This window comes from Carcharhinus amblyrhynchos, unplaced genomic scaffold (assembly GCF_965287045.1).
Source record: "Carcharhinus amblyrhynchos unplaced genomic scaffold, sCarAmb.v2.hapA chromosome_215, whole genome shotgun sequence".
NCBI classification, from domain to species: Eukaryota; Metazoa; Chordata; class Chondrichthyes; order Carcharhiniformes; family Carcharhinidae; genus Carcharhinus; species Carcharhinus amblyrhynchos.
Window position 1 is genome coordinate 152,634 of NW_027649955.1, and position 13,908 is coordinate 166,541.

At 43.0% G+C, this 13,908-nt stretch overlaps 1 protein-coding gene across 1 annotated transcript in view; it reads right to left on the reverse strand.

Annotated features, from left to right (window-relative positions):
• LOC145338881 (inositol 1,4,5-trisphosphate-gated calcium channel ITPR1-like) overlaps nucleotides 1-13,908 on the reverse strand; it is a 154,851-nt gene that overhangs the window by 25,313 nt on the left and 115,630 nt on the right. The window contains exon 13 of the mRNA XM_080183284.1: nucleotides 122-283. Coding sequence (XP_080039410.1) covers nucleotides 122-283 — 162 coding nt within the window. The remainder of the gene's footprint in view (nucleotides 1-121; nucleotides 284-13,908) is intronic.

A 13,908-nucleotide genomic window follows, 5' to 3' on the forward strand; every position in this document is an offset into this window, starting at 1 on the left:
TTCTTTCCCTGCTTGAGGTTCTTATTGGGTCTCAGCAGCATCCCTCCTGGTGTTTCATCATCCTTGTTAGGAGGTTACTTAAAGCTGAGAATTTACAGTTCAAAGACACCTTCTTGCTTACCTGTTCCTTTAGCTCCGACAGTTGGCCAGATAGGTTTGTAACCAACTTCATTGTGGACTCCAGCTTCTCCTGTAGATTCCTCAACTCATTTTGCTCTCCTTCAGCATCACTGCTGACCAGTGACATGGCCCGCATGCGAGGAAACCAGTCCAGGTTCCGTTCCTGGAGCAGAAGGAGAGATTCAAAAAGTTTATTAATTTCAGTGGGATGGTTTGTAAATGAGTGGGTGAGTTGGGGAAGTGTGAGGATCTACAGCTAGATCTTCACGTTATAGCATTTAGATCCCGCAAAGTAACCCACCATCGCCTCTACTTTCTCAAAAGACTAGGGAAATTTGGTATGTCTGCTACGACTCTCATTAACTTTCACAGGTGCAACATAGGAAATATTCTTTCTGGATGTACCACTGCTTGGAATGATTCCTGCTCTGACCAAGACTTCTAGAAGCTACAAAGAGTCGTGAATGAAGCTCAGTCCATCATGCAAAACAGTTTCCCATCTATCAACTTTGTCTACACTGCCTGCTGCCTCGGAAAAGCAGCCAGCATATTTAAGGACCCCATACACCCCGGACGTTCTCTCTTCTACCTTCTTCCGTTGGGAAAAAGATACAAAAGTCTGAGGACATGTACCAACCAACTCAAGAACAGCTTCTTCCCTGCTGCCATCAGAAATTTGAATACACCTATTTTATATTAAGTTGATCTTTCTCTAGGTATGATTGCAAAACTACATTCTGCACTCTCTCTCCTTCCCTTTTCAATGCTTTGTCCATATAACACAAGAACCAATACTTTTCACTATATATTAATACATGTGACAATAAATCAAATCAAAGTGAAATCCATTACAACACAATTTTTCTCCCCAAAACCCGTCATCTCAACCAAGTAGAAGGACAAGACCTCCATCTCCAGTCACACATCATCCTGACCTGAAGACACAATGCCATTTCTTAACTGTGGCTGGGTCAAAATTGTGGAACACCCCCAACAGCACTATGAGAATAACTTCACCACATGGGACTGTGGTGGTTCAAGAAGGCAGCTCACCACTGCTTTGTCAAGAACTGTTGGGCATAGGCAACAAATGCCAGCTTTGCCCACATCCTGAAAATGAATTTAGAAAACAAATTTCTCTTTTCAAAGCAAATAATCCTTGTCTTTATACAAAATTGTACAGAGGACACAGAGGAAATCACTAGAAATCCAAATGGGAGAGAGAATGTTCAATTAGTAACCACCCCGTATATTCAGTGATCTGCCTCGCTTTTTCCAAAACATAACCTGGAAAAGTCAGCAACCTGGAACGTGCTTTGTGTCACCAAGCCTCTTGTACAATAATTCTTCCTGCCAAAAAAAGATAGGGCACATTTTGGAAGATGATGTAGGAATTTAAATTCTGCTGAGAAGAGTTTTCTCCTGGATCTTCAACTTTTTAAGCTCCTGAGGGAGGGTTGATTGAAAATACTATTCTTTTCAATTGTGTAGGGAAATGGCAATTCAGACTGGAGCGGACAATGCACACAATACAACTCAAAGAAAAATTATTTCAAGACTCACTCACTGAATCTTTCAACCACTTCAATCAACAAGATCTTACACATTGCTAATCCATACATGGGAAGAGAAAGGGATAAAGAGGAGCGATGAGGAAGAAAGAGAAGACAGGGAAAGATAAAGGAAGGGAATGGGTGAATGAATTTCAAGCAAGTCATTGCAATTTGTACAGTTCATTGCAGGTTTCAGCAAGACAGCTACCTTAAAACTCTCATTAATACGCTACACAAATGAAATCTGAGAGTTATTTGCATCAAGCAACAAGCTGAAATCAAGTTTAACTACATCCTGATAATATGATTCCATTTACTGAAAAACAGACTAGGCAGAGGATTCTCTACATAAATTGAAATGATCACTAGAATGTGAAGGGTTTTATATTTTGCTGCCCTTAATAAATATTTAGGGAGGTAATGTCGCACAGTGGGTAGCGTCCCTCCCTCAATCTGAGCCAGAAGCTCCAAAATGGAATCCTATCCCAGGATATCAAGGCCAAAGAAATTGCATTTATAATGTGGTCAAAGCAGATGCCAATGACAGACAGGAAGAATGGAAGAGATTTCTGGTAAGCCATGTGACGGAAAGAATGTTAACAGTAACAGGAAGATCCAGGCTATCTCCACCTTAGTGTTTGTGCCTCTGGAACCTTAAGTAGTCAGCAATGCTGTTGTTCAGGATATTGAGTGTGGTGAGGTGAAGGGGGTCCCCACACTATGTTCAGCACTATTCACAACTCCTTAGATACTAAGAAGCAATCCATGTCCAAATGCAGCAAGACCACGGCAATATCCAGGCTTGGGCTGACAACTGGAAAATAATATTCGCAACACACAAGTGCCAGCAAAAACCATCTTAGAATCCCTACAAGGTAGGAGGAGGCCATTCAGCCCATCCAGTCTGCACCAACAGCAATTCCACACAGGCCCTATCCACATAACCCCACATATTTACCCTTGCTAATCCCCCTGACACTAAGGGTCAATTTAGCATGACCAGTCAACCTAATCAGTATATTTTTGGAGCGTGGGAGGAAACCTATACAGACATGGAGACTCCACACAGATAAATCACCTGAAGATGGAATTGAACCTCGGTCCCTGCTGTTGTGAGACAGCACTGCTAACCACTGTGCTACCATGTTACCCAACAAGACAGAATCTAACCCTCACCCCTTAACGTTCAATGGCATTATCATCGCTGAATTTCCCACTATCAATATCCTGGGTGTTGCCATTGACCAGAAACTGAACTGGACTTTTGCCATATAAATACTGTGGCTACCAAAGCAGGTCAAAGGCTAGGAATCTTGTGGCAAGTAACTCACCTCCTGACTCCCCAAAGCTTATCCACAATCTAGAAGGTATAAATCAGGAGTGTAATGGAATATTCTCCATTTGCCTGGATGTGCAGCTCCAACAACACTCAAGAAGTTAGTCCTGGACAAGTCCTCTTACCTGCTATCCTTTCCACAAACATTCACTATCTTTACCACCAATGTACAAAGATTTGTACTATCCACATGGTGCACTGCAGGAACTCACGCTGACTCCTCAGACAGAACCTTCCAAAGCTACGATCACTACTATCTCGAAGGACTAGGACAGCAGATATATGGGAACCCCATCACCTGGAAGTTCCCCTCCAAGCCACTCACCGTCCTGACTTGGAAATATATCACTGTTCCTTCACTGTTGCTGGTCAAAATCCTAGAACTCCTTAACAGTACTGTGGATGTACCTACACCACAAGGATTACAAATAGTTCAAAAAGGCAGTTCATCACCACCTTCTCAAGAGCACATAGGGATGGGCAATAAATGCTGGCCTTGTCTACAGCTCCCATATCTCTTGAAAAAATCAAAAAGCAACACTACAGATTCAAGCATCTGGCATGTCTTTTTATCTTCTCCCCTCGCTGCTGGTGATGGTAGTACATCAACAGGACTCTTTCTCCCAGAGCAAATCAAATGGCCTGTGTCAAGAAATTCCAATAAATGTGACCATTTATGGATACGGAGATTCTCCAGTAATTATCTCAGCTGGGGTTTGTCCAAGAATCCCCAATCAGTTTAATTGCATTTGCTTTCAACTTTCAAGGACAGCAAGAGAGAACAAAGTCAATTTTAAAACATTGATGAAAAAAATTGTCCTCTTACTGTCAGGATAGACTCATATTCCCCAATGCCTGTGTTCAATGATGGTACAACTCACGTGATTCATCAACACTGCCACTGTGACAGACAACCTGGATATCATGTCTTCTGCACCTACTCCCATGTTGTTTGTCACACTATTCACAGGTTGACCGAGGAAATACTTGGTAAAGCAAGACCAGGTATGAATGTGAAAGCTGCCTTACTTTACAGACAGCATATGAACTATATTTTAGTTATAATTGGGCATGGTTAATTCAATCAATAAAACGTATAAGAATGAATAAGATGACTGTGCTACAGTTCCCACATCACTGAGTGGTCATGCTTGACTTCAAACAAACAACATCCAACTATCATCCAATACTGTCACCATCTTTGCTGGACTCAAATGCCCTTCCTATTTTTGAAAACATTACTGACTGTGGGTGGAAATTAGTGGCTGTGGGCCATTTATTCAGGGTGGTAAGTCAGGACCTCACTGCCATCCCGTCTCTACATCAAGTCCATGGCAGGAAGGCTCTTAGATGGCCTTGCTGTTCTGATGCTGAGATCCTCAAGTGGACAGTTAACACCTGCTTGAAGATCACATCCCACCACCATTGCTATTAACCAGTGGCAGGAGAGTGGCTCATCATGCAGGGAGCACAGCAACCAAACCCAAGCAGGGCAACATTCAGTGCCTGGTCAGCAAAGGAGCCAGCAAGGAGAAGGGATGAGGGCCCACTGAAAGCCAACCCCTGCCCTTGCTGCTGACCTCTCTCCCTCAGTGTGACCCCACCTCCTGCTATCACTTAGTTATACCTGTAGCCTAGGATCCAGCAATAGTACCTTGCCTCAGGTGGGTGTCATGCCAGCAGCACCACTGCCTTGGTGGCACTGCCATGCAATAAGAGTTGCCCCACATTTGGCTAGCAATACCTAACAGGTGGAACTTTTGCTCTCAGGGTCCTTAATCCCAATGAAGTCCCACCACTAACCAGTTAAGTGCTTGATTGCTGGCAGCTAGGGTGAATGAGGGTGCATTAATATCTTTGTAAAAAAAAATCTAATTTTTGTTTGTGTTTAACATCTAACTGAAATTTACTTTCTTATTTCTAAGTTTCATAACTTTAAGCAAGGTTTTCAGGACTCTGCTGCAAGAGAAGTTGAAGCTAGCTAATTAAGGAAAACAGCTTAAATCAGTTATTCTGTAACTGGGGTCAGCTAACTACTTAATCTCAAGAGGAATATAAAAACAGCCACTTCAGTGCAGCTTAACATGGTGTGCGACTTTGAACAGAGTGCTGGGAGTTGTGTCATTAGGGGAAGAAGGGAAGTAGCTAACTACTTGGTGAGTATCTGATGGAGCTCATCCTAGGCTCTTAAACAGAACAGAGTTGAACAGAGATTAGAACAGAGTTGAGGAGGAATTTCTTCACTCAAAGGGTGGTGAATCTCTGGAATTCTCTACCCATTGAAGTGGTGGAGGCTACCTCGTTGAATATATTTAAGTCACGGGTAGATAGATTTGATAGACAAGGGAATTAAAGGTTATGGGGAGAAAGCGGGAAAGTGGAAGTGGAACTGATCCACTTATCAGCCATGATCTTATTGAATGGCGGGGCAGGCTCGAAGGCCTACTCCTGCTCCTATTTCTCATGTTCTTTATGTTCTTAAAAGGCTAGTGAGATAACTGATGCACTGGCTTTAATTTTTCAAAATTCCCTGGATTGGGGGAAGGTGCCAATAGATTGAAAAATGGTTTTATTCAAAAAGGCAGGGAGAGAGAAAGCAGGAAAATACAGGCCAGTTAGCTTAACATGGCTCATAGGGAAAATGTTGGAAGCAAATATTAAAGATGTCATGGCAGAACACTTAGAAACTTTCAAGGTGATCAGGCAGAGCCAACATGGTTGAACGATGGGGAAACCACGCTTAACTAATTGCAGTTCTTCAAAGGAGTTGCATGTGCTGTGGATAAAGGAGAACTAATGGATATATAATACTTAAATTTCCAGAAGACATTTCTTAAGGAACCACATCAAAGGTTATTGTAGAAAGTAAAAGCTCATCATTTAAGGGGTAACATATTTATATGTATAGAAGATTGGCTAGCTAATAGAATAACCATAAATGAGGAAGGTGCAGGAGGAGTTACCAGAGAAATGTGTCTGCATCATAGGAGATCACAGCAAGTGGGATCTCAGCTATTCTGATGGCACAACACTCACAGCCAGAAACTATGGCAGACCTTGTCAAAAAATACTGAATCTTTAGGATTGAACATAACTGAGAAAAAGACCAACGTTATAGCTCTATATGGCAGTGGAAAAGTCAACATTAAAAGCACCGAGATAGAGGCAACTAATAAATTGAAATATTGGCTCAATGATAAACACGAAGAATATAATCCAGATTAGATTAGTTTCGACAAGAAGCCTGATCAGTGATTGAAGTAAGGTCTGGCCATGGAAGAGAATCAGCATGACGCTGAAAAATGTCCAGTACAGTCACTCGTGTGGAGTGCTGCACGCCAAAGATACGAGAGGTGGACTTTGAAAATGACTTTGGTGTGGGGAAGGCAATGCCCTAGTGAAGTGATAGTTAAGATATCACTTGACTATTAATCCAGAAACACAGTTAATGTTCTGGGGATCCGGGTTCGAATCCTGCCATGACGGATGGTGAAATTTGAATTCAATAAAAATATCTGGAATTAAGAATCTACTAATGACCACAAAACCATTGTTGATTGTCGGAAAAACTCATCTGGTTCACTAATGTCCTTTAGAGAAAGAAATCTGCAATCTTTGCCTGGTATGGCCTACATGCAACTTCAGAACCACAGTTCCCAACTGACCTCCAAGGGCAACTAGGGATGGGCAGTAAATGCTGGCCAGCCAGTGATGCCCATATCCCATGAATAAATTTAAAAAAAAGAATCAGGCTGAGAGGAAAGGAGCATTTGAAATATAGGTGATGGCAGAAGATGCTGAGAATCAGCTGGATGGACAGAAAGACAAATATGAGTGGGTTAGATCACGAGCAGCAATTCAGGAATCAAAGGGGTTGCTCGGAACAGTTTGACGGGGAAAGACAGCCAGATGCAGACATTGGAAACATAGACCTTGCAGCCTCATCTGGGCAACAACTGAAGGAGAGATTGAGGGTAAAGAAAGAACTAGAAGAAGAAAAAAATGGATGTGAGGATAATACAGAGGTGTGGTTTGAGGAAAACTTGAAGAAAACCAGAGGAAAAAAGCAAGACAAAGGGTGTAGTGACAGCACTTGAATGAAAGTCTTTAATAAAAATCTGAGTCAAAATTCCTACAAGGCCGAAAGCCACAACCAACATCGTCGGGTCACAGCATTGTGAAACAGGGGAGCAATATCCCACTCACACCCATCTTCCAAAAATGCAAACACCAAAAATAAGCTGAAACACCACACAGCTCAGAAGTATTTAGGGTTAAACACTTGGCAAAGGACTTTAATCATAAGTAACCTATTAACATTGAAAATGTGCAAACTAAAATCAAAGCTGATGTCCCGTGCACAAACAAAATCACTCGCATATTTTGCTGCTCCTAGCATTACCATACAAAACAAATGTTAAAATAAACCATTCAAGTACAGAGCCACCAGTGACCTCTCCTACTCACAACGCACCATTATGCAGAACAATTTCATGTGGCTCAAAAGGAAGCTATGCAAATAGTTTCCAGCACAATACAATCGATTGTTCAATGGCATTGTTAATCCGAGGACACAAGGGCCAAGTAAAGAGTTCATACCGCAATGGATTTTGGGGCAATGGTTATTACTTAATTTAATTTATATACCATGTCTCTCACAGTGGTGCAAAATCATTAATTTACCACTTGGCAATGGTGGAATAGTCTTGGCACCCTAACTCCCATTAGACTCCAGCTGAACCACTACTGGCATCTGAAGAAGTAATCGCTCAGTATTAGCAAATTACCTACTTTTAAATGAATGACACGGGGAAGGTGGGTGAGGGGGGACAATTTCACATTCCCTGTTGAACATCAAGGATAAAGATCGCAGAAATTGCGTACATGTATGGTCATGAAGCTCAATCCAGCAATCAGCACTTACAGAAAAATAAAATAAGAAAGCTGTAATGAAGCATGCTCGCAGACTTTGTCAGGAACTCAAAAGGTATTTATTACAAGGTAAAACTGTGCAGAGGCCAACAGCCCCTCCTGGCTGCTCTGGTCCCTATATGTCTTCTGCCCAAAAGAGGCCACCACCCCCTGCTGTGTTATCTACTCTCAGTCCCAATTGGTCCCTCATGCCAGGTGACCCTCTTCCACTGTGTTGACCTTAAAAGGGACAATCACCACTAAAGCACACAAAGCAATCTTTATATTGCTGCAGGCAGAGACAGCAGCAGCAGGATGCAGTGAGCCCTATAGGAAGCAATCAAGATGTTCAAACTACTATGAAAGATAAAAACTGTGCTCCCCATGATTACGGCGGTGAGTAGCTACATTGTATAAAGCAGGGTGGCTCCAAAAGATCAGAATTACAGACCTTGCAAAGTGAAAAAAAAACAGCAAATGCTGGAAATACTCAGCAGATCAGGCAGCATCTGTGGAAAGAGAAAGTTAATTAATGTTTCAGGTCAATTGCAATGGTTGAGAGGCTGAAAAGGCTGTAGAATTGAGTTTAACAACTTTATGTCTCAACTACGGCTTTCATTTTCTCTTGAACGTTCTTAACTGTTCACATTGCCTCTGGAACCTTCTTTACTTTCTATACTTGTCTCAATGTCACCACCATTTGCCCAATCACTACTTTTCTCATTTAACCACTCCACACAATCACTGATCTTTCCTTTTCGTTCTTCCTTTTCTATCTTATCCCGGATTAAATCAGCTAATCTCCAACATCTCCCCAATTTCATACCATCACAGAATCCTTACAGCGTAGAAGGAAGCCATTCAGTCCATCGACTTTATACCGACTCTCTGACAGGGTATCTTACCCAGGATCTTTCACACACGTTATCCCTACAATCCTGCACATTTATCTTAGCTGATAAATGTGAGGGTGACATGGTAGTTAGCACCGCTAACAGGAGGCGACATAGTAGTTAGCATTGCTAACAGGGACCTGGGTTCGATTCCTACTTGGGTCACTGCCTGTGAGGAGTTTGCACGTCCTCCTAGTGTCTGCGTGTTACCCCCGGGTGCTCCGGTTTCCTCCCAGTCCGAAGACGCCTGGGTTAGATGGATTGCCCATGTTAAATTGCCGCTTAGAGTCAGGGGATTAGCTAGCATAAATGCACGGGGTTATGGGAATAGGGCCTGGGTGGGATGTGGTTGGTGCAGACATGGTGGGCTGAATGGCCTCCTTCTGCTCTGTTGGATTCTATAACCCACTTAACCTGCACATCTTTGCACCATGGGAGGAAATCAGAGCACATGGAGGAAATCCAAATCAGAGCCGGGGAGAATGTGCAAACTCCACACACTCAGCCAAGGTGGAAATTGAACCCGGGCGCTCTGAGGTAGCAGTGCTAACCACTGTGCCTTCTTTCTGATGAAAGATCATCGGACTGAGGCATTAATAGTGACTCTGTCTCCACAGATGCTACCTCAGTTGCTGGTGTTTCCAATATTTTGTCTTTTTAATTTCAGATTTCCAACCTATGTGGTATTTTACCCTTGAGTAATGAAGGCAGCTTTGCTCACAATTCGAGAGATGCCAACTTAACTAAGCTTGCAGACAACACAATTTATAGTTTTGTCTTGGGGGACCTACAAGGTATTGGGGTGTGTATCAGTAAAGAAGAGTAAGTGAAAGTTCCACTAAAGGGCTCTTGTCACACCAAGTTGTCAACATGAGTTCTGCATTCATGTGGTTGAGTATCATTTACTCGTGATTTAGTTGTTTACAGATTAGCTGGTTTGTGTCATGAGTGAAGACACTAACTAAATCAAGTTGACAGCCATTGTTTATGGCCTTGTCAGGAGACCAGCATGGTACAACATTAAATCAGATGCCAATCTGTATCTCACGGAACTGAGAGAACAGTCTCCACCCTTTGTGGAAACACTGCAACTGCCTTTCAGGCATGGAGAAAAAAGTCTCGGAGACTGGAGAATGGGATGCATCTCCTAAAAAGGGAAATCCGGATCTGCAAAGGACCAGGATACAACGAGGAGTTAAATGCTTTATTCTTGCATGGGATGTAGGCATCACTGGCAAGGCCATTATTTATTGCCCATCCCTAATTGCCTTTGAACTGCGTGGTTTGCTAGACCAGTTCCGAGTCAAACTCATTGCTGTAGGTTTGGCGTCATGTCTGGGTTATGGATGGCAGATTTCAGTTCCCTAAAGGGCATTAGCAAACCAGATGGGTTTTGATGACAATTGAGAATGGTTTTGTGGTCACTATGACTGAGATCTCTAATATCCCAAATTATTAGTTACTAGACTTTAAATTCCACCAGCTGCTGTCGTGGGATATGAACCTGTGTCCTCAGAGCATTAACTGGGTCTCTGGATCACCTGGTGACATTATCACTGTGCCACTGTGAGGAAGATACAGTTCGCAACCAATGTGGCACTAAGCCATCCTAAATGGGAGGGGGCATGCTTTTAACTGGCGGATAAATAACCTTGAGGAATAATAAAAATTAAACACAATGATAGTTTTTTTTAAAAAGCCAAACATATCATATGATCGGAAGGTCTCAAACCCAGTAATTCAACTGTGCTCGTGCAAACTCATTTCCAAACATTAAACACTAAGGACAGACACACTAGGATGCAGACACCCTTTTGAACTCCCACATACCAATGTTATTGTGTACTGTCTGATTAAGCCCTCCTACTCTCTATGCCTGCAAGCCTAGGCACAGTGATTACGGGCCAGCAGACAAACCTCCCCTTTCCCGGCAGCAGATGACTTTGCTGAAAGACCAGAGAGAAGCCACAGGAGGAAGTTGGCTCACCACAATTCTAGGCTTGGGTGAGTTTGTGCGTGGTAGAGAGAAAAAAAAGTTGGAAAAATCCCCAGAACATAACATATGTTTACAGATGTGGGGGCGGGCTAACCAGTCTGTTTTTCTCTCCACAGCGTGGGATTACTTGGCAGCTGCCACAGTCGCTCAGCTTGTCTGATACACAAAGCAAGAATCTAGAGAAGCCTTCTTTCAAGGCAATTCCCGTCCAGCATGCTGCCCGTAACCCAACAATTACTTGGAGGAAATATAAAGAGCTTAGCCCGCCTTCTCTCACCACACACACAAACCCAATACACAAAACGGGGGGCACTGGGCAACGATGGTGAAGTGGGGGGAGGGTGAATTATACATATTCATCACAACTGTATGTTTAATCAAATGGAAGGGAAAACCAGTAAAACTTGGAAATGATTGGTACTGGTCCAAATTGGAGTCCTATTTTAAGATCCAGTGCGGATCAGTTCCACTCATTTTCCAAGTTTCCTGGTTTTACCTTCTTGTGGGTGGGGGCCGGGGCAGACTGTAGCCAAAGACTGACCAAATGAATGAGTCCAAGTGTATCTATATTAAACATTCAGGTTTGGGGGGAAAAGGGATGGGGCAAATGAAAAGCAACAGTTTGTCATTGTTAAAAAAAGTCACATTTCAATACCAATTTGTCATGTTCAACTTCCTTGTGGATATATGTTAATCATATGGAAAGTAATCGATCCACCCATTTCCCAGTTGACTATTGATAAGTTGCACATCAAATCTTGGCAAAAACAGTTTTGCAAAAAGATAAATCACCGTTGCAGGTGGCTGGAAGGGTACTGGCCATTCAACGCTGACAAGGTTATACATTCTCGTCCCATGCTGTGTTGAGTTGGCTGAAAGGTGGGGTAACACTAACCTCACAGTGGCCCTGGGAAAAGGGGTGGGATGCATGAAATGCGTGGGTGTGAAGGAAATTCAGCCAGGGATCATAAAATCATAGAATCCCTTTAGTGCAGAAGAAAGCCATTCGGCCAATCGCACTTGCGCTGACAACAATCCCACCCAGACCCCATCCCCATAACCCCACACATTTACCCTGCTAAATTCCCCTAATATTAAGGGGCAATTTAGTATAACTAATAAACCTAACCTGCACATCTTTAACTATGGGAGGAAACAGGAGCACCCAGGGGAAAACCACGCAGACCTGGGGAGAATGTGCAAACACCATGCAGTCAGTCATCCAAGGCCAGAATTGAACCTGGGTCCCTGGCACTGTGACGCAACAGTGGTAACCACTGTGCCATTGTGGGATCAAGGCGGCTCATCTCCACTGTCTCAAGGACACCTAGGAATGAGCAATAAATGCTGGCCTTGCCAATAATGCCCCACATATTAAGAGTGAATACAACTTTTTTTAATGTTCTGACAGCAGCAACACAAACCAAAGTTGGGTGTAACTTCCTCAACAGTCATGAAGTTAACCTGGGGCCATGAAAGAAACTGAAAACAGTTTTTCATTTTCGCTTTTCCTCCTCCTCCCTCGCCCCCACTTTCTCAAACTAGAAACTAGTCACAAAATAACAAGAGTAAAACAGCACGGAGCTGAAAGCTTAGGAGTTCAACTGCCAAAAGCAGCTCTGTGAGGAGTGAGGGGAGAGATCAATGCATTCAGTCAGTAAAGAAACAGCAATTTATAAAACTGAAGAGCATGCTGGCCAACTGATAGTCATGTGCTTTTCACTCTTTTTTTAAAGCATCTAAAAGGTTTTTTTAAATCATGCAAACTCAATAAAACAGTTGGCACATTTTTCAGAAATACTATTTGTTCAGTGAGTTGGAGATGGGGGCTGCTTACCGAGGAAAGGGGGCCTGCTGGTTAGTGAGGAAAGGGGGCTAGTTAGTAAGGAAAGGGACAGGCAAGCGTTGAATTTGCATTCAAACACACATGCATTATGATGTGAGAGAGTCCAGATGCATTTGTTATCTGTGAGTAGTAGCTGTGAGTCAGTGACACTGCCCTTCCTGACTTGCTGGGAGTGCCCAAACCTCAGACATCACCTGATAACAACTGGCCTGGCCACTAAACCTTAAATCAGGGTCCAATGAACTTTGACCATAGAGGAGAAATTATTCTTCATTTAACTGCAGGGGACCATTTTGAAATCACATAAAACTCGAATATTGCAAATCAAGAAAATTTCTTAAAGTGACAGTGCACCATTTCCCAGCTCTGTTAAAGGATCTATATCCAGGAAGGCAATGGTCTTTTTAAATATAGCTGTTGGAGCACACAACTACCAGCAGCACAATTTGAAGCTGTTTTGAGGTGCTTGTTAAAGAATGTTCATAGTGGGCCCAGAAATCAAATAATTTACATGTTGTGATTTTACATATTTAAAAAAATTCATTTATGGGATGTGGGCATTGCTGGTTAGGCCAAAATTTATTGCCCATCCGAGTTGCCCTCGAGAAGGTAGGGTGATCTGCCTTCTTGAACTGCTGCAGTCTGGAGTGCACGTGCTATTAGAGAGGGAGTTCCAGCGTTTCATAGAATCCCTATAGTGCAAAGGAGGCCAATTCAGTCCATTGAGTCTGCGTCAACCATCATTTCACCCAGGTCCTATTCCCATAACCCTACGTATTTACCCTGAAAATCCCCATGACACTAGGGGACAATTTAGCATGGCCAATCAACCTAACCCGCACATCTTTGGCCAATGGAGGAAACTGGAGCACCCGGAGATCATGCAAACTCCACACAGACGAATTGAACCCAGGTCCCTGGCACTGTGAGGCAGCAGTGCTAACCACTGTGCCACTATGCTGCCCCAGCTTGTTTTGCAGCAGCGATAGCAAAGGAACAGGGATATCTTTCCAAGTAAGGATGGTAAGTGATTTGGAGAGGTGGTGGTGTTTCCAGGTTTCAACTGCCCTTGCCCTTCTAGATGGTAACAGTCATATGTTTGGAAGGTGTTGCCTAAGGAGTCTTGATGAATTCCTGCAGTGCATCTTGTACATGGTACACAGAGCTACCACTGTTCATCAGTGGTGGAGGGAGTGAAAGTTTTTGGAAGGGGTACCAATCAAACATGCTACTTTGCCCTGGATGGTGTTGAG